Raw genomic sequence first — 21,179 nt, forward strand, 5'->3', positions numbered from 1 at the left:
TGTGTCTGATTTTGTGCTCCAACAGCCTAGTTGAGTAGTTGTCCTATCTTTGTAGAATCTCTACCATCTAAACGACAGTTTCATTTGGAAGTCAGAAGGTCCCTGATGCTACTTGATAAAATGCTGCTTTCTGAAAAGAATATAAAGCAAGAAGTTGCTTTTTAATTAGTTGCTCTCTTCTCCCTTCTTTCCTTCTTCCTTTTCTTTTCCCTTTCTTCTTATTTTTCTTTTTTGGAGTCCCCATGGTACTACAGATAATCAGCAACCAGCAACCCACAGAGCTCTGCCATTGTTCTCGCCAAGATTTTGGAATGTCACTATTCTTGGGGCAAAACTACTCGAGCGTATGCTTCATTAAAATGAAGAATTATCTGCTGTATTATGGGATCCTAATTACTTAGAACATGGTACAAAATAGGTGCTCAAACACATATTTGTTAAAAGAACTGTTCCATCTATAAATAATAAAAAGATTAGCTACTGTTTTAGTGACCTTACATTAAAGCATTTTAAATTATATCTTAGATATCCTTCAGCTATTTTAGTTTAGCCAAAACCATTTATCTCTATGCTTATTTAATCATGTGATAAGTGTGTTTTAATCTATAAGCTTGATTTTTCACTGACATTTTATGTTTATCTCACATAAATCTGCATACTAATTAGGTTGCACTTTGGTAGGCAGCCAATCTAATTCTATGCACTTTGTGGATATACTCAGTAACTACCCAGGGGCTAGATCACATCAGTAGAAAAAATTGTAATACTTCAAGAAAATAAAGGGAAATACCATTTCCGTTGTGACCAATACTTCGGTGATAAATAAGTATACATAATTTAACATAAATACAACAAAACATCTTGACTTAAGTTGTAAAATACAGTCTTCAAGATCTTTATAAAAAAGAACTTCACAGTGACATATTAGGTGGATTTCCATAGTATATTTAAAGTTTCAAAAGCTACAGAAACTTCTGGTGTGATTACTGGATTAAAAACTTTAAAAACTGTAATACAGGATTATTCGTACCTTTGTGTATGAATTTTTCTAATTTTAGATTCATAGTAATCAATTAGACAAAGCAACCTAGAAAACAGAATATTGAATTATTTTCAAAATGCAGTATTAGAGCAACTACTAGTTTCACTACATAATTTCAAATTACAGTGTAAAAGTAAGTACAGATTATCTGGCAGGCTTTAAAAAATTTAAGTGATTCTTACCAGAAAGCAAATACTATACTAAGCCATATGTTATATTAATTTCAAACTATAGATTTAAAAATAACTATAAACATTATATCTCAACATATTAAATGCATATCCTCCTTGTCCCAACAGTTCTACCTCTAGCAATATCTCCCACAGAAATATGTCAAAGGATGCAACTCAATATGAACAAAGTTGTTCACTGCACCATTATTTATAAGAGTGAAAAGCCAGAAATAATTTAACTCTCCATCAGGAGAAAGGTTAATGGCACATCCATACTATAGAAAATAATGGGCTGGGCACAGTGGCTCAAGCCTGTAATCCCAGCACTTTGGGAGGCTGAGGTGGGTGGATCACGAGGTCAGGAGTTTGAGACCATCCTGGCCAACATGGCGAAACCCCATCTCTACTAAAAATACAAAAAATTAGCTGGGCGTCGTGGTGCGCGCCTGTAGTCCCAGCTACTTGGGAGGCTGAGGCAGGAGAATCACTTGAACCTGGGAGGCGGAGGTTGCAGTGAGCCAAGAGCACACCACTGCACTACAGCCTGGTGACAGGGCAAGACTCCGTCTCAAAAAAAAGAAAAAGAAAAAAAAAAGAAAAAGGAAATAATGGAGAAGTAGAAAAAATAATGTAAATTTGTATGTCCTTAACAAGGAACGATGATGGAAAAAATTAATGTTGCATAATCAAATGTATATTTTTTACCTTTGTCTAAAAAGAAAAGAAAAAAGTTAGATGTGAATATGTATATATACTGAAAAAGAACTCTATGGGTTCTTAACCAGGGAATAAATTGTAACCTAGTGGGTGTATGGAAGGGCAATGTTGCCATATTGACTAGTTGGAGAGGGGGCAGAATGCTAAAAATTCACCGGTGAACAACACAACAATACACAAAGAAGAACTGTCTCACTCAAAATGCCAACAGCACTCCTTTTGAGAAACAGTAGGAAGGACACACACCAAACTGTTAGGAGAGGAGGTTATCTCTGAGATGTGGGGATTAGGAAAGCAAGCAGATTTGTTACATTTTACCATATACACTTTTATATTGTTTGAATTTTTATAAACACTCATTGCTTTTGTGATTTAAAAAATGAGAGAAAAACAAAATAATACTATGCTTTCATGTGTTATTCTTTTTAAAGGAACAATTTATACTGTTTCCCTCCTATCTTGGGAAAACATTACCAACCCATCCCCCTTTTCAGACCTAATTCAGCCAATTGTGCTCTTAATGTCACAACTTTCTAGATTACTCTTTTTCTCTTCAACCCTTCCCCATCTTGACATACACCAGCTTTCACATTTTCTATTTTCCTGAAAATATGCTTTAATCTTTATATCCCACACAAATCCTCTTGACCTACTTCCCCCTTGTGCTACGCTTCTATTTCTAATCTTTTCCTTCACAGCAAACTTCATTCATTCTGAGTGATTGTAACCAATTATCTTCAATAAAGTTTTAGGGAAGACTTACTACATGTTAAGTACTGGGAATTCTGAGCAAATAAAATAGTGGAAAAGTAAACAAGTTAACCAATGAGGAAGCATGCAACACTGCTGATCACCCTCTCCTTGAAACACTTTTGTTCCTTGGTTATCATGATACCCAAACACAATTCCTCTTCTGCCTCTTCTTTCTGTATATGGAATTTGGAAGTTCTCTGGAGTTTGGCCCTTTTAACAATAGGCCTGATATGTCTACATGGATGACTGAAGGTGCCTAAGCATATATCCATAAATGAATTCATCGGTTCCTTCCCCGTTCCTTCAGATGTAGCTTAAAAACTGGCCATCTTTGACTCCTCCACTCCTTTCAACATCTATAGCCAATTCATCCGGACAACTCCTGTCCATCTTTGCAGTGTCTCTCCCTTTTTTTGGTCCTAGTTAAGACCTTCATTAGCCTTCACCTAGACTACTACAACCGATTACTAACTTGTCTTTCTGTCTCTGGGTTTAATCTCCTTGCTCAGAAATCTTTGGGTATGTTTCCTGTCACACAGAAAGTAGAACTCAAACTTTTCGGCCAATTTAAGTCTCTCAAAGTTACAGCACACTTTCCATATTGTCATATTGTCTCCTAAGACTCTTCCCAGAATCTCAAGTATCCTATGCTCCAGACCTCTTGGACTCTTGACGTCCCAAACACATTCACTTTTCTGTTACCATATTCCTCTAATTGAAACACCCTTTCTCTCACCTCTGCCTATTAATATTCTATAGTTCCTAGTAGTCCAGCTAAAAAGATAACTCATTCATGAAGCCTATGTAGTCAGTACTACCTTTCACTAATTTCTCCCTACGTCATACCCACTTAGCATCCTATCTGCCCCACCTTATAGTACATACCACTAACTGCTTTATATTTTACTTACCTGCATATGTGTCTATGTACACAACTAGACTATCAGGTCACCAAATGCAGGAATCATGGCTTTATTCATCTGTGTGTGCCCTATTACTCAGCCCAGTACCCATGTAACTTTTAATAATATCTGTAGTGGCTACAACTCATGTATTTCCAATAGGTTTAATTCACAATTTTTTATTTCAGTGTCTCAAACTGAAAGTTTGTATTGATAAAAATAAAACAGAGTGGAAAATCTCTGGTCCACTGGACAAATTCATACCTGAATTAGCCTGATTTCATCTGCTACACTGCAAGTTCTCTCAGTGCTTCTCTCACCCTCGTACCCAGTTATCTTAGCTGTTTTTTTGTTTTTTCATTCTTCCCTTCCAATTTCTCTCTTCTTCTCCTTCTTCTTCCCACTGTAGTTCTCTCTCCCCTGCCTCTCTCCTTTTTGTTCTTCCTTGCCTCTCCTATTTTTCTTACCTTGCCTCCCTCTTCTCTTTATTTACATCTTTCACTAACACTTTTATGTTGTTTTTGTTATGTGTTTGTCCTTACTTTTCCTTCAAGAGGATGAAAATTATATATGTATATATATGTGTATTATCTCTGAAATAATTATCAAAAAAACCTATAGTTTTAACTTGTTTTTACTTTATCTCTGACCTCATTGATTTTTATAGTAAAATAGAAACAGCTAAATATTCAAGATTTCCAGTCCTACTAAGTAAGCCTATAATACCACTTAAAATGCAATCAGTTTAAACTGTTAAGAGAAAAAAAGAAGGTGCTAGCATGTAAACAAGAGAGAATATGAACATAATATCCATACTACTTATATTGCTAAAAATAACACTAAACATTTAAAATCAATTACCTACAGGGGAGGTAAGGATAGGATGGAATAAAGGGGACAGAAATGAAAACACAACTTCTCTAAATATAAATAACGAATAGTTTTGATTTTGGAATTATATAAATGCTTATACATTCAAAAGTAAAAATTTAAAAAGCAATCCCTGAAAATTGAAAAGAAATTGAAACAAATCTAACTGCATTTGGTGATGCAAACACACAGAGAAACAAGTATTTCAAGATATTTTAGAAATATACATCTTGACTGCATACATAGTGGAATATATTAATGTCCAAGAGAGCTGCCCAGAAATTTTTTTTATTATTTTAAGTTCTAGGGTACATGTGCACAATGTGCAGGTTTGTTACATATGTATACATGTGCCGTGTTGGTGTGCTGAACCCATTAACTCATCATTTACATGAGGTATATCTCCTAATGCCAGAAATTTACATTTCATTCAGTAGGCTTATTGTTAGTAATTCTAGTTTTAATATTTTGAAACTATTTTTATGTATTATCAGATATAGCTAATAATTATAATACTGTTCTTAAGAATGATTTTCAATAAAAAGACAACAGTTACAAATGTAAAATCAGAATTTAAATAAAAATACTATCTTAACTTCAGCTGGGTTAAATATATATAGTCCCCTCCAAAACATATAGTCCCTGGTTCTTTCCACTAAAAACTCCTAAAATCAATAACATAATAAAACTAAGCAACCCCAAAACCCATACAGTGATCTCTAAATATTATTCTTCACTAAAAGGATCAGTTATTTTGAGAAATGTCTGATTAATTATAAATTTATTTAAAAGTTTAGTGTTATTTTTAGTAAATGTTCAATTCCATTCCTCAAAGGACCTCTAGAACAAACAAACAAACAAACAAACAGGATGAGCACGGAAAAACAATGCAGAAGAGGAGGAGAGAGAGGCTTTTCTAGTTTATAAGAGTTATAACCACCCCCAAGATAAAATCAGGTCAAACAAACAAAACCATGAATCTAGCTACATATCAATTTATGTAGCGAAATTACTGTCTATCCAAGACGGTATGAGGAACTCTTTTGCACAGATAGGCAAACACTCTGTTTTGAGTGACAATGCGATCTTCTTCCTCCTTTCTTAATCTACAGACTTCCGTTTGCAAAGAAGCAATAGTTTCTTGTTGCTCCGTTCGTTTTTTCTTATAATGCTGGCACTTCACCTATAAGATATTTTTTAAAAACATAATTATGATATGTACATCTAGGACATGCTATCCTAACCATATTGTACACAAAGGCATCTTCATAGTTTCTATTGAGCTGTTTCATTCAAGAACTTCAGTATTGAGGCTGTTTTTAAATGAGTATAAGCTCTAGGAACATTAATATATCATAAACCTGAAAAAATGTAAGTCAAATAACTATAAAATGGGGAAACTACAGTTCATAATTGCATGCATTCAAGACATTTCTTACCAAGTAAAGGAACTCAAGAATTTCCATAAAACTGGTATAATTTTATGTTTAAGTTTACATTAAAACAATAATCAGGAAAGAATATTAATTCAGAATTGCAAATAGTGTAGTCAACTTAGGCATTCATGCAATGTGGGCAACTGTAAACTCACAGTAAGTCCATAATCAAGAAATTATCATCAAGAAATAATCAGGAAGAACGACATCACCAAAATGGCAGAGTTGAAGCAATCTGACTTCACTTCCCCCAACAGAAAACCAAAAGCCAATATCCAATGCCAAGATTATTACCAGCAATATCCCAGAACTCAAATCTAAGGATGGGACAATCCCCAGAACCACAAAAAGAAGTGAAAAAATTTCAAGCAGATGGTAGGAGAATCGGACTTCTGTAACTGTGATGCCTCTCCCCTAATCTGCAAGGAACTGCCTGTGGAAAATTTTCCCCAGACTCAGTTTCTACACTGGAAAAAGTGAGATCAAGACCAACTTCCCCACCATCTTGGGTTCCTTGCAGGAGAACTGTCCCTGCCTCAACCCACAGAAAGCATCACAAGTGCCTGTAGGAAGAAAAACTCCTGAGAGCAACCAAAGACAAAGATGGGAGGTGGGAATAGCAGCAACCCCAGTCTGTAAAATCTGCTTGGTTTCTCAGCCAAAGAAGATGCTAAATCAGAGGGCTGTTCAGCAGCATCACACTGTAGGAGATACACTCTATAGGCTCGCTGGGTATGAAACCCTAGTCAGCTTTTCCACACAGCTGGAGTATCCCATTTGGGATCTCCCCAACCTAGGACGATCAGTACTCTGAACGCTTGCCAGAGCTGTGGCAAACCTGGACATGAGCTGCCATCTAGTACCAAGGAGGAGGCAGTAACCTAGCATAAAGGAAATTCAACAGGTGAATTGTAAAGAACCTCTATGTAAACATATCCAAGAAAAACCCAAACAAGCCAGACAGTGAAAACTGAAATAACTAATCCTTCAATGAGAAGACATAGATATATGTCCACAGGAAACAAGAGCAAACAAGGAACCATGACCCCCCAAGATGGAAAAAGAAGCCAGTGACTGACCCTAACGAGCCAGTGAGGTGAGATTCTTCAGATCAAGAATTCTTTTTCTTCTTCTTTTTTAAGTCATCTGGTTCTGGGCCTTTATTTGTTCAGAGGTTTTGATTATTGACATAATCCATTGTTACACATCTACTAAAGTTTTTTACTTCTTCTTAAGTCAGTTTTGGCAATTTCTGTGTTGCTAGAAATTTGTCCATTTCATCTAAGTGAGCTAATCTGTTGTCATATAATTGTTCAAAGTATAGTCTTACAATCATTGCTTTAATGGAGGGGTGGAGGTTTAGGGTTTACTACCTTACAACTTTCAGTGATGTTAAATCTTTTCTATCATTGTTTTTGTTTGTTTGAGACAGAGTCTCACTGTCGCCCAGGCTGGAGTGCAGTGGCATGATCTCGGCTTACTGCATCTTCTACCTCCTGGGTTCAAGTGATTCTCCTGCCTCACTTGAGTTGCTGGGATTAGAGGCATGTACCATCACACCTCGATTTTTGTATTTTTAGTAGAGACAGGGTTTCACCATGTTGGCCAGGCTGGTCTGACCTTAAGTGATCCTCTTGCCTTGGCCTCCGAAAGTGCTGGGATTATAGGCGTGAGCCACCATGCCCAGCCCTTTCTATCACTGTTAAAGATGGAGACCATCCTGGCGAACACCGTGAAACCCCCTCTCTACTAAAAAATACAAAAAACTAGCCGGGCGAGGTGGCGGGCGCCTGTAGTCCCAGCTACTCGGGAGGCTGAGGCAGGAGAATGGCGTAAACCTGGGAGGCGGAGCTTGCAGTGAGCTAGGATCCGGCCACTGCACTCCAGCCCGGGCTACAGAGCGAGACTCCGTCTCAAAAAAAAAAAAAAAAAAAAAAAAAAAAAAAAAGAATTTTATTTTATTTTTATTTTTATTTATTTATTTTTATTTTTTTTGAGACGGAGTCTCGCTCTGTCACCCAGGCTGGAGTGCAGTGGCCGGATCTCAGCTCACTGCAAGCTCCGCCTCCCGGGTTTATGCCATACTCCTGCCTCAGCCTCCCGAGTAGCTGGGACTACAGGCGCCCGCCACCTCCCCCGGCTAGTTTTTTGTATTTTTTAGTAGAGACAGGGTTTCACCGTGTTAGCCAGGATGGTCTCGATCTCCTGACCTCGTGATCTGCCCGTCTCGGCCTCCCAAAGTGCTGGGATTACAGGCTTGAGCCACTGCGCCTGGCCCACTGTTAAAGAATTTTAATGTTATATCTGTATATTCCTTAGTCATTGCTTCTTCCTAATCCCTGTCTGCCCAGGATTCAAAAACTCAGTGAACTCCAATATAACACAGGAAATCAATTGAGAAATCTATCAGTGAAATTTTTAAAAGGTATTGAAATAATAACTTTAAAAAAAAAATCAAACAGAAATCCTGGGACTGAGAAATACATTCCCTGAACTGAAAAATGCATTAGAGGCTTTTAATAGCAGAATGGATCAAGCAGAGGAAAGAATCAGTGAGCTTGAAGACAGGCTACTTGAAAATACACAGAGAAGAAAAAGAAAAAAGAATACCTACAAAATATAGAAAATTACCTCAAAAGAGCAAATCTAAGAATCATTGGCCTTCAAGAGGGAGTTGAGAAAGAGCAAGGGGTAGAAAACTTATTCAAAGAAATAGTAACAGAAAACTATCCAAATTTACAAAGAGATATAAACATCCATGAACAGGAAGGTCAAAGATCACCAGACAGATTCAATTCAAATAAGCCTACCCCAAGGCATAGAACAAATTCTCACCTGGGCAATACCATACTGGACATAGGAATGAGTAAAGATTTCATGACAAAGACACCAAAAGCAATTGCAACAGAAGCAAAACTTGACAAATGGGATCTAATTAAACTTAAGAGCTTCTGCATAGCAAAAGTAACAAACAACCTACAGAATGGGAGGAAACATCTGAAATTATGCATCCGACAAAGGTCTAACAGCCAGCATCTATAAGGAACTAAATTTACAAGAGAAAAATTCATTAAAAAGTCAGCAAGGGACATGAATAGACACTTTTCAAAAGAAGACATACATGCAGGCAACAAGCATTTAAAAAAAAAAATGCTTAGGCAGGGTGCGGTGGCTCATGCCTATAATTCCAACACTTTGGGAGGCTGAGGCGAGTGGATCACCTGAGGCCAGGAGTTTGAGACCAGCCCAGCCAACATGGTGAAACCCACTCTCTACTAAAAATTAAAAAATTATTCAGATGTGGTGGTACACGCCTGTAGTCCCAGCTACTCAGGAGGCTGAGGGAGGGGAATCACTTGAACCCAGAAGGTTGCAGTGAGCTGAGACCACACCACTGCACTCCAGCCTGGGCAACAGAGCAAGACTATGTTTAAAAAAAAAAAAAAAAAAAAAAAGACAAGCTCAATATCACTGATCATTAGAGAAACGCAAATCAAAACCACAATGAGATACCATCTCACAGCAGTCAGAAGGCTATTATTAAAAAGTCAAAAAAATAACAGATGCTGGCAAGGTTGCAGAGGAAAGGGAACACTTATACACTGTTGGTGGGAGTGTAAATTATTTCAACGATTATGGAAAGCAGTATGGCAATTCCTCAAAGAGCTAAAAGCAGAACTACCATTTGATGCAGCAATCTCATTATTGGGTATATACCTAGAGGAATACAAATCATTCTACCATAAAGACACATGCATGAATGTTCACTGCAGCACTATTGACAACAGCAAAAACATAGAATCAACCGAAATACTCATCAATGGTAGACTGGATAAAGTGGTACATATACACCATGGAATACTATACAGCCATAAAAAAAGAACAAGATCATGTCTTTTGCAAGAACATGGATGGAGCTGAAGGGCATTATCCTTAGCAAACTAATGCAGAACAGAAAACCAAATACTACTTGTTCTCACTTATAAGTGGGAACTAAATGATGAGAACTTGTGAACACAAAGAAGGTAACAACAGACACTGGAGTGGACGGTGGGAGAAGGAAGAGAAGCAGAAAAGATAACTATTGGGTACTGGGCTTAATGCCTGGGTGATGAAATAATCTGTACAACAAACCCCCATGGGACAAGTTTACCTATGTAACAAAACTTCACATTTACCCAAATCTAAAATTTTAATAAATAAGTACATTCTCAAAGTCAAGCACAAAGAGAAGATCCTAAAATCATCAAGAGAAAACAAGTAAACAACATATAAAGAAGCTCTGATTTATCTGGCAATAGAATCCTCAGCAGAAAGCATATAGACCAGGAGGGAGTGAAATGACATTCAAAGTGGTACTGTAAGAAAAAGAAAAAGAAACACCTGTCAACCAAGAATATTATTCTCAACAAAGCTATCTTTGAAATATGAAGGAGATAAAGCCTTTACCAGGACAAGCAAACACTTGAAAGGGACTCATAAGAAATGCTAAAGGGAGTTCTTCACTATGAAAGAGAAGAACACCACATGCAAAAACAAAAAAACATTTGAAGGTATAAAACCCATTGGTAAAAGTGAGTATACAGACAAATGCAGAATACTCTAATAATATACCTGTGGTGTGTAATCCAGTCATATCTCTGGTATGAATACTAAAAGACAAATCTACTTAAAACAATAGACTGGGCACAGTGGCTCATACCTATAATCCCAGAACTTTGGGAGGCAGAGGCAGGCAGACTGTTTGAGCTCAGAAATTTGAGACCAGCCAGTGCAATATGGCAAAGCCCCGTCTCCACCAAAAATACAAAAAGTTAGCTGGGTGTCATAGCACGCACCTATGATCTCAGCTACTTAAGAGGCTGAGGTGGGAGTGTCAGGATCCTTAGGGTGTCACTTCACCAGTCAGAAACCCCTGTGGCCAGTGGCACCTCTGCTTGAGTTTTGCTCACACCTGCTGGGCTTGTTCTGCCCACTCAGCCCAGCAGGCTGTACTCAGCTTGTGCTACCAGCCCAGACCCCATGCCTATCAAGGGCAAGCCAGGTGCAGAGTAGTGAGGGGTGTGTGAGTGAGCAAGTGTGGGGTCCGGCTACGTGAAGATTTCATGGATATTTATCAGTTCCCAAATCTCTTATAATTTCTTATGCCTGTCTTTACTTTAATCTCTTAATCCTGTTATCTTCATAAGCTGAGAATGTATGTCACCTCAGGGCCACTATTATACAAATTGATTGTAAAACATGTGTGTTTGAACAATATGAAATCAGTGCACCTTGAAAAAGAACAGAACAACAACGATTTTCAGGGAACAAGAAAGGACAACCGTAAGGTCTGACTGCCTGTGAGATTGGGCAGAATACAGCCATATTTTTCTTCTTGCAGAGAGCCTATAAATGGACGTGCAAGTAGGAGAGATATCACTGAATTATTTTCCCAGCAAGGAATATTAATAATTAATACTCTGGGGAAGGAATGCATTCCTTGGGGGAGGTCTATAAATGGACGCTCTGGGAGTGTCTGTCTTATGCAGTTGAGATAAGGACTGAAATACGCCCTGGTCTCCTGCAATACCCTCAGGCTTACTAGGATTGGGAAATTCCAGCCTGGTAAATTTGAGGTCAGACTGGTTCTCTGCTCTTGAATCCTGTTTTCTCTTGTTTAAGGTATTTATCAAGACAAAATGTGCACAGCTGAAAACAGACCCTCATTAGTATTCTAATTTTGCCCTTTGCCTTGTGATCTTTGCTTTGCCCTTTGCCTTGTGGTCTTTATTGCCCTTTAAAGCATGTGATCTTTGTGACTTACTCCCTGTTCATACACCTCCTCCCCTTTTAAAGTACTTAATAAAAACCTGCTGGTTTTGTGGCTCAGGGGACATCACAGACCTACTGATATGTGATGTCACCCCCGGAGGCCCAGCTGTAAAATTCCTCTCTTGGTACTCTTTCTCTTTATTTCTCAGACCAGCTGACACTTAGGGAAAATAGAAAGAACCTATGTTGAAATATTGGGGGCAGGTTCCCCCAATAGAAAATATGTATAGCTATATGTATCAATAAAAAAGAGTCAGTATGTACCCTAAGATTTATACAAAGGAATATTTATCTTCAACAGTTTATTCTCTTGTCATCAGCAAGATATCACTTGCCTAGTTTCCCCTTATTCTCTAGCTTCCATCCCTCAGTATCCTTTTAAAGCTCATTATCAAAAAGCACTATCATAGCCAGACATGGTGGCTCATGCCCGTAATCCCAGCACTTTGGGAGGCTGAGGCGGGCAGATCCCTTGAGGTTAGGAGTTCGAGATCAGCCTGGCCAACATGGTGAAACCCTGTCTCTACTGAAAATACAAAAATTATCTGGGCGTGGTGGTGGGTGCCTGTAGTCCCAGCTACTCAGGAGGCTGAGGCACAAGAATTGCAGGAGGTAGAGGCTGCAGTGAGCTGAGATGGTGCCACTGCATTCCAGCCTGTGCAACAAAGCAAGTCTCCATCTCAAAACAAATAAACAAACAATAAACAAAAAACACTATCACCCTTATTAATATACTTTTCATAAATGAAAAAGAGTCACTGAAAACCCTTTTCCCTACCCAGCCTGTACAATACTGACACAAATCTCTTACAGAACAGGACACCCATGTCTAAGCACATGTTCATGTGCCCATAGTGTAATGTTTGCTGAGACTTAACAACCCTCAGAGGAAAAAGGGTTCTCAGCTTCTGGTACTATTTCATCTTATAAGATGAAAAATGAAATGAAATGAAATTGAAATGAAATAACGAAACTGAAATGAAATAAAAAAATGGATGTGACCTGTGGCTACTCCAGTACCATGGGTTACATCCAGAAGGAATCCTCTGCCTCAGCCCTCCCTAGAAGTCAGGCAGGGCCTCTGTAGCCAAGTGATGAGGATGTCAGTCCCACCTGTTTCTACAGGTTAAGCCATGAACTAGAACTAGAAATTGAGTTTTGCAAAACTGTAGGATAGAAAAGCAATACAGCAGTCCTCCTTATCCATGGGAGATACATTCCAGGACCCTCAGTGGATGCGCAAAACTTCAAATAGTACTGAACCCAATTGCCATCAATTGGAAATTACGAGTTTATGAGTTTCTGCTTATGACTTCCACCAACAAATTAATGGCCTTTTCCATCTTAACTGTGCGCTATCACTGTGGCCATAACAGTTGCAGTTTGAGGTGTGATAGCAAAACTAGCACTAATTTATTTTTCCTTTGTCATGATAACATAGAAGATTCGTTCTCACCATAAATCTTAGCAACCTCAGCAATTTTTTTCTTTCCTTATTAAGCCAAGAACTTTCTTTCACCTTTTCACTTAAAGGAAGCACTTCACAGCTTCTCTGTGGCATATCCAAATTGCCAGCATCATTCCTCTTGCACCTTGGGCCTATTATTAAGTAAGATAAGGGTTACCTGAATACAAGTACTGTGATACTGTGACAGTAGATCTGATAACCAAGACAGTTACCAAGTGACTAATGGGCAGGTAGCACATACAGTGTGGATAAGGTGGAAAAGGGATGATTCACGTCCTGAAAGGGACTGAACAAGATTGTGTGAGATTTCATCACGCTACTCAGAATAGTGTACAATTTTAAATTTATTTCTGGAACTTTCTATTTAATATTTTCAGACTGCAATTTACCGACCACAGGGAACTGAAACCACAAAAAGCAAAATCATGGATGAGGGGGAACTACTGTATACAAAAATCAGTTGGGTATCTCCTAATTCATTGTACCAGGCCAACATTATCCTGATACCAAAGCCAGAGATACTACAAAAAGAAGAGAACTGCAGATGAATATCTATTATGAATATGAATGCAAAAATCCTCAACAAAATATTAGCAGGCCAAATTCAATAGCATATTAAAAGGATTATATACCACAACCAAGTGGAATTTATCCTTGGAATGCAAAGATGGCTCAACATACAAAAAAATCAATCAATGTAATACATCACATTAGCACAATAAAGGAAAAAAGCCGTAAATCATCTCAATTTTCAAAAATCCCAACACCCTTGGGGGAACTTTAGCCCCCAAAGCTAAACTCACTTCTTTGGGTTTCCTTTCTAAGATCATGGTATGTGCATAGCATCTTCCTCCAAATAGGAGTTTGATTTTATGTAAAATGCAATATATAAACTATCGTTTCTCCAACTCCTTAAACTAAGATTTTGGCTTGAGCTTCCCTGGTTATATCCAGGAAACTGGAAACCAGGTTGCAACCCAGCTCACTCTTTGGAATAAGATGCCTTAATCATAGGCTTCAAATAATTCCCATTAATACTTTTTTAAATGCTATTCCCTGCATATGCAGATAAGCAGGCACATAAGGAAACAAGACACCATGAATTACAGCCTAAAGAAACAAGACATGGAAATTCTAGGGGAAAATGGCAGATAGGAGGCAGGACTAGATTGAAATTCCCACTCAGATGAACAAAGCAGTGGGTGGAGACTCACATCATGAACTTTTGCTCCAAAACTACTACAGGAATACACCAGAAAAGAAGAGAAAATCTACAGATCCTCTGAAAGAAGCAGACTGCTCCTGCAGGACCTAGGAGACACCCCAAATATTGTGAATGCCCGAGCTATGAAAGTGGGAAAGGAGGGATTGTCCACACATGAATCCACACCCTCACTGGGGAACCTGTGTCTAGCTCACGGGACAGGATTTGACTTTACGTGGAGGTGAGTCAAATTAGAGAGCTGAGCAAAATAAAGGGGTAGAGGAAGGAATGGGAAAAGCCCTGTGGGCTCTCTGGGTCCTCTGGGAAGCCATTTCTGACTTGTCTCACAGGGGTCCTTTGGGAGGGCTGACAGAGGAACCGGTAGTAGACCACACAGAGATGGAAACCTCCAGATGAACTTTCTAACAACTCCAACCAGACATGAAACTTCCTGGCCAAACTCGGGGAAGGGCATGAATCTAGTGTGCAGATTTGACAAGCGGGGAGGCATGGAAGCCCTTTTTGCTTTCTCAGCTGGGAGGCTGGTAGCCTGAGGTAAATTCTCAGCTCTGCTCACTCACTGCCTGGAAACAAACTTGGTGCTGTTGGGTTGGGGGGAGTGGGCATGATGGAGTGAGACTGGCCTTTTGGGTTGTGTGGGAGCTGGGTGAGGCCTATAACTGCCTGCTTTCCCCAACTTCCCTGACAATCTGCATGACACAGAAGAGGCAACCATAATCCTCCTAGGAACAGAACTCCATTGACCCGGGAACCATACCCCCATGCCCCACAACAGCTGCAGCAAGCCCCGCCCAAGGAGAATCTGAGCTCAGACAGCCTAACCCTGTCCCAACCTGATGGTCCTTCTCTATCCACTCTGGTAGCTGAAGGCAAAAGGCATATTATCCTGGGAGTTCTAGGGCCCTGCCTACTGCCTGATCCCCAGTATATTACCACAGCTGATGCTCTCTTGAATGTGCCACCTCCTGGCAGGAGGTCAACCAACATAAAAATAGTGCATTAAACAACCAAAACTAAAAATCCTCACAGAGTCCATTTCATTCTCATGCCAGTTCCACCACAGCAGGTGCTGGTATCCACTGCTGAGAAACATGAAGACAGTTCACATTACAGGACTCCGTGCAGACAACCCCCAGTACCAGCCTGGAGCCTGGTAGCCCTGCTGGGTGGTTGGATCCAGAAGAGAAATAACAATCATTACAGCTCAGCTCTCAGGAAGCCACATCCCTGGGAAAAGGGAGACAGTACTACATCAAAGGAACACCCCGTGGTACAAAAGAATCTGAACAGCAGCCTTGAGCCCTAGACCTTCCCACTGACATAGCCTACCCAAATGAGAAGGAACCAGAAAAACAATTCTGATATGACAAAACAAGGCCCTTTAACACTCCCCCAAAATTACTAGCTCACCAGCAATGGATCCAAACCAAGAAGAAACCCCTGATTTACCTGAAAAGAATTCAGAAGGGTGATTATTAAGCTAATCAAGGAGGCACCAGAGAAGGGTGAAGTCCAACTTTTAAAAAATTCAAAAAAATGGCCGGGCGCGGTGGCTCAAGCCTGTAATCCCAGCACTTTGGGAGGCCGAGACGGGCGGATCACAAGGTCAGGAGATCGAGACCATCCTGGCTAACACGGTGAAACCCCGTCCCTACTAAAAAATACAAAAAACTAGCCGGGCGAGGTGGCGGGCGCCTGTGGTCCCAGCTACTCCGGAGGCTGAGGCAGGAGAATGGCGTAAACCCGGGAGGCGGAGCTTGCAGTGAGCTGAGATCCGGCCACTGCACTCCAGCCTGGGCGACAGAGCCAGACTCAGTCTCCAAAAAAAAAAAAAAAAAAAAAAAATTCAAAAAAATGATACAAGAAATGAGAAGAGAAATCTTCAGTGAAACAGACTGCATACATTTTTTGTTTTTTGGTTTTTGTTTTTTTTTGAGATGGAGTTTCACTCTTGTCGCCCAGGCTGGAGTGCAATGGCATGATCTCAGTCCACTGCAACCTCCGCCTCCTGGGTTCAAGCGATTCTCCTGCCTCAGCATCCTGAGTAGCTGGGATTACAGGCATGTGCCACCACACCCGGCTAGTTTTGTATTTTTAGTGGAGATGAGGTTTCTCCATGTTGGCCAGGCTGGTCTCAAACTCCCGACCTCAGGTGATCCACCTGCCTCGGCCTCCCAAAGTGCTGGGATTACAGGCGTGAGCCACCGTGCCTGGCCGACTGAATAAATTAAAAAACAATCACAACTTCAGGAAATAAAGGCCAAAGAGAAATGCAAAATGTTCTGGAAAGTCTCAGCAATAGAATCGAACAAGCAGAAGAAAGAACTTCAGGGCTTGAAGACAAGGTTTATGAATTAACTCAGTCCAACAACAACAAAGAAAAAAAGAACATAAGAAGAATAAGACAAGGTTGAATTAACCCAATCCAACAATGACAAAGAAAAAGAATAAAAGAAAATGAACAAAGTCTCCAAGAAGTTTGGGATTATGTTAAACGACCAAATCTAAGAATAGTTGTCATGCCTGAGGAAGAAGAGAAATCTAAAAGTCTGGAAAGCATATCTGAGGGAATAATACAGGAAAACTTCCCCAGCCTTGCTAAAGACTTAGACATTCAAATACAAGAGGCTCAAAGAAATTCATCACAAAAAGATCATCGCCTAGGCACACTGTCATCAGGTTATTTAAAGTCAAGACAAAGGAAAGAATCTTAAGAGCTGTGAGGCAAAAGCACTAGGTAACCTATAAAGGAAAACCTATCAGATTAACAGCAGATTTCTCAGCTGAAAATCTATAAGCTAGAAGGGATTGGAGCCGTATATTTAGCCTCCTTAAACAAAACAATTATCAGCCAAGAATTTTGTATCCAGCGAAGCTAAGCTTAACAAAGGAAAGATACAGTCTTTTTCAAACAAACAAATGGTGAGAGAATTTACCACTACCAAGCCAGCAATACAAGAACTGCTAAAAGAGCTCTAAATCTTTAAGCAAATCCTGAAAACACATCAAAACAGAACCTTTTCAAAGCATAAATCTCACAGGACCTATAAAACAAAAATACAATTAAAAAATCTGGCTGGGCACAGTGGTTCATGCCTGTAATCCCAGCACTTTGGGAGAATGAGGCAGGTGGATCACCTGAGGTCAGGAGTTCAAGACCAGCCTGGCCAACATAGTGAAACCCCATCTCTACTAAATATACAAAAATTCGCTGGGCGTGGTGGCATGTGCCTGTAGTCCCAGCTACTCTGGAGGCTGAGGCAGGAGAATCACTTGAACCCAGGAGGCAGAGGTTGCAGTGAGCCGAGATCATGCCACTGCACTACAGCCTGGGTGACAACAGCAAAACTCCATCTCAAAAACAAAAACAAACAAACAAACAAAAACACACAAAGTATACAGGCAACAAATAGCACAATGAATGGAATAGCATCTCACATCTCCATACTGACGTTGAATGTAAATGGCCTAACTACTCCACTTAAAAGATACAGAATGCACAATGGATAAGAATTCACCAATTATCTGCTGCCTTCAAGACACTCACCTAACATATAAGGATTCACATAAATGTTGGGTAAAGGGGTGAAAAAAGACATTCCATGCAAATGGACACCAAAAGTGAGTAGGAGTAGCTATTCTTATATCAAACAAAACAAACTTTAAAGTAACAGCAGCAGTTAAAAAAGACAAACAAGGACATTACATAATGATAGAAAGCCTTGTCCAACAGGAAAATATCACAATCCTAAATATATATGCACCTAACCCTGGTGCTCCCAAATTTATGAAACAACTACTACTAGACCTAAGTAATGAGATAGTCAGCAACACAATAATAGTGGGGGACTTCAATACTCCACTGACAGTACTAGACAGGTCATCAAGACAGAAAATCAACAAAGAAACAATGGATTTAAACTACACCCTGGAACAAATAAACTTAACAGATATTTACAAAACATTCTACCCAACAACTGTAGAATATATATTCTATTCATCAGCATATGGAACTTTCCCCAAGACAGACCATATGATAGACCACAAAACAAGTCTCAAAAAATTTAAGAAAATTGAAATTATATCAAGTACTCTCTCAGACCACAGTGAAATAAAACTGAAAATCAACTCCAAAAAGGACCTTAAAAGCCATACAAATACATGGAAATTAAATAACCTGCTCCTGAATGATCATTGGGTCAATAATGAAATCAAAAAGGAAATTTAAAAATTCTTTGAACTGAGTGATATAGTGACATAACCTATCAAAACCTCTGGGATACAGTAAAGGTGGTGCCAAGAGGAAAATTCATAGCCTTAAATGCTTACACCAAAAAGTCTGAAAGAACACAAATAGACAATCTAAGGTCACACCTCAAGGAACTAGAGAAACAAGAACAAACCTAACCCAAACCCAGCAGAAGAAACGAAATAACCAAGATCAGAGCAGAGCTAAATGAAACTGAAACAAACAAACAAAAATACAAAAGATAAAGGAAACAAAAAGTTGATTCTTTGAAAAGATAAATAAAATTGATAGACCACTAGCAAGATTAACCAAGAGAAGAGAGAAGATCCAAATAAGCTGAATTAGAAGTGAAATGGGAAATATCACAACCGACACCACAGAAATACAAAAGATCATTCAAGGCTACTATCAAAACTTGCATGCACATAAACTAGAAAACCTAGAGGAGATGGATAAATTCTTAGAAAGATACAACTTCTAGTTTAAATCAGGAAGAATTCAAACCCTTAGACAGACCAATAACAAGAAGTGAGAATGAAATACTAATTTAAAAAAATACCTGCCGGGCTCGGTGGCTCATGCCTGTAATCCCAGCACTTTGGGAGGCCAAGGCAGGCAGATCACAAGGTCAGGAGATTGAGACCATCCTGGCTAACATGGTGAAACTCCATCTCTACTAAAAATACAAAAAAATTAGCCAGGCATGGCGGTGGGCGCCTGTAGTCCCAGCTACTTGGGAGGCTGAGGCAGGAGAGTGGGGTGAACCCTGAAAGTGGAGCTTGCAGTGAGCTGAGATCACACCACTGCACTCCAGCCTGGGCGACAGAGCGAGACTCCGTCTCAAAAAGAAAAAAAAAAAAAGTACAGGACCACACAGATTCACAGCTGAATTCTACGAGACATTCAAAGAATTGGTGTCAATCCTATTGATACTATTCCAAAAGACAGAGAAAGAGGGAATCCTCCCTAAATCATTCTATAAAACCAGTATCACTCTAATACCAAAACTAGGAAAATATATAACAAAAAAAGAAAACTACAGACAAATATCCCTGATGAACGTAAGATGCAAAAATCGTTAACAAAATATGAGCTAAATGAATTCAACAGGATATGAAAAAGATAATCCACCATGATCAAGTGGGTTTTATACCACGTATGCAGGGATAGTTTAACATACACAAGTCAATAAATGTGATATACCACATAAACAGAATTAAAAATAAAAATCACATGATCATCTTGATAAACTCAGAAAAAGCATTTGACAAAATCCAGGGCAGGCATGGTGGCTCACACCTATAATCCCAACACTTTGGGAGGCCGAGGTGGGCGGATCACCTGAGGTCAGGAGTTCAAGACTAGCCTGGTCAACATGGTGAAACCCTGTCTCTACTAAAAATACAAAAAATAGCCAGGCATGGTGGTGCATGCCTGTAATCCCAGCTACTCAGGAGGCTGAGGCAGGAGAATCACTTGAAACTGGGAGGCGGGGATTTCAGTGAGCCAAGATCATGCCACTGCACTCTAGCCTGGACAACAGAGTGAGACTCCATATGAAGAAAAAAAACATCGAGCATCCCTTTGTGATTAAACCCCTTAGCAGAATCAGCATACAAGGGACATACCTCAAAGTAATAAAAGTCATCTATGATAAACCCACAGCCAACATAATACGGGAAAAGTATAATGAAAGCATTCCCTTTGGGAACTGGAACAAGACAAGGATGCCTACTCTCACCACTTCCGTTGAGAACTGGAACACGACAAAGATGCCTACTCTCACCACTTCTATTCAATAATACTACTGGAAGTTCTAGTCAGAGCAATCAGACAAGAGAAAGAAATAAAGGGCACTCAAATCAGTAAACAGAAAGTCGAACTGTTGCTGTTCACTGACAATATGATTGTACACCTAGAAAACTGTAAAGACTTTTCCAAAAAGCTCCCAGAACTGATAAATGAATTCAGCAAAGTTTCAGGATACAAAATAATGTACACAAATCAGTATCTCTGCTCTACACCAAGAGTGACCAAGCTGAGAATCAAATCAATAACCCCTTTTACAACAGCTGCAAAAATAAAATAAAATAAAGTACTTAAGAATATACCTCGTGATCCACCCGCCTCGGCCTCCCAAAGTGCTGGGATTACAGGCTTGAGCCACCGCGCCGGGCGTGGTGGCGGGCGCCTGTAGTCTCAGCTACTTGGGAGGCCGAGGCGGGAGAATGGCGTGAACCCGGGAGGCGGAGCTTGCAGTGAGCCGAGATCACGCCACTGCACTCCAGCCTGGGAGACACAGCGAGACTCCGTCTCAAAAAAAAAAAAAAAAAAAAAAGAATATACCTAACCAAGGAGGTGAAAGACCTCTACAAGGAAAACTACAAAACACAGCTGAAAAAAGATCATTGACAACACAAACAAATGGAAACACTTCCTATGCTCACGGATGGGTAGAATCAATATTGTGAAAATTACCATACTGCCAAAAGCAATCTACAAATACAATGCAATTCTCATCAAACTACCA

General features: G+C 39.6%; 1 protein-coding gene across 45 annotated transcripts in view; it reads right to left on the bottom strand.

Annotated features, from left to right (window-relative positions):
- Positions 1-21,179, bottom strand: part of CEP70 (centrosomal protein 70) — a 101,759-nt gene that overhangs the window by 29,818 nt on the left and 50,762 nt on the right. For 42 of the 45 annotated variants that reach the window (XR_012430748.1, XR_006696195.3, XR_012430746.1 and 39 more), the window contains 2 exons: positions 5,471-5,640; positions 1,031-1,087 (listed from right to left, as the gene is read on the bottom strand). Coding sequence is in view for 38 of the 45 variants with exons in the window: in XM_074031149.1 (XP_073887250.1) it covers positions 1,031-1,087; positions 5,471-5,640 (227 nt within the window). In the remaining 7 variants the exon portion in view is untranslated. The remainder of the gene's footprint in view (positions 1-1,030; positions 1,088-5,470; positions 5,641-21,179) is intronic. The other 3 variants (XM_074031154.1, XM_074031153.1, XM_074031152.1) reach the window with 1 other exon arrangement.

This window comes from Macaca fascicularis, chromosome 2 (assembly GCF_037993035.2).
Source record: "Macaca fascicularis isolate 582-1 chromosome 2, T2T-MFA8v1.1".
In the NCBI taxonomy this organism is placed as follows: Eukaryota; Metazoa; Chordata; class Mammalia; order Primates; family Cercopithecidae; genus Macaca; species Macaca fascicularis.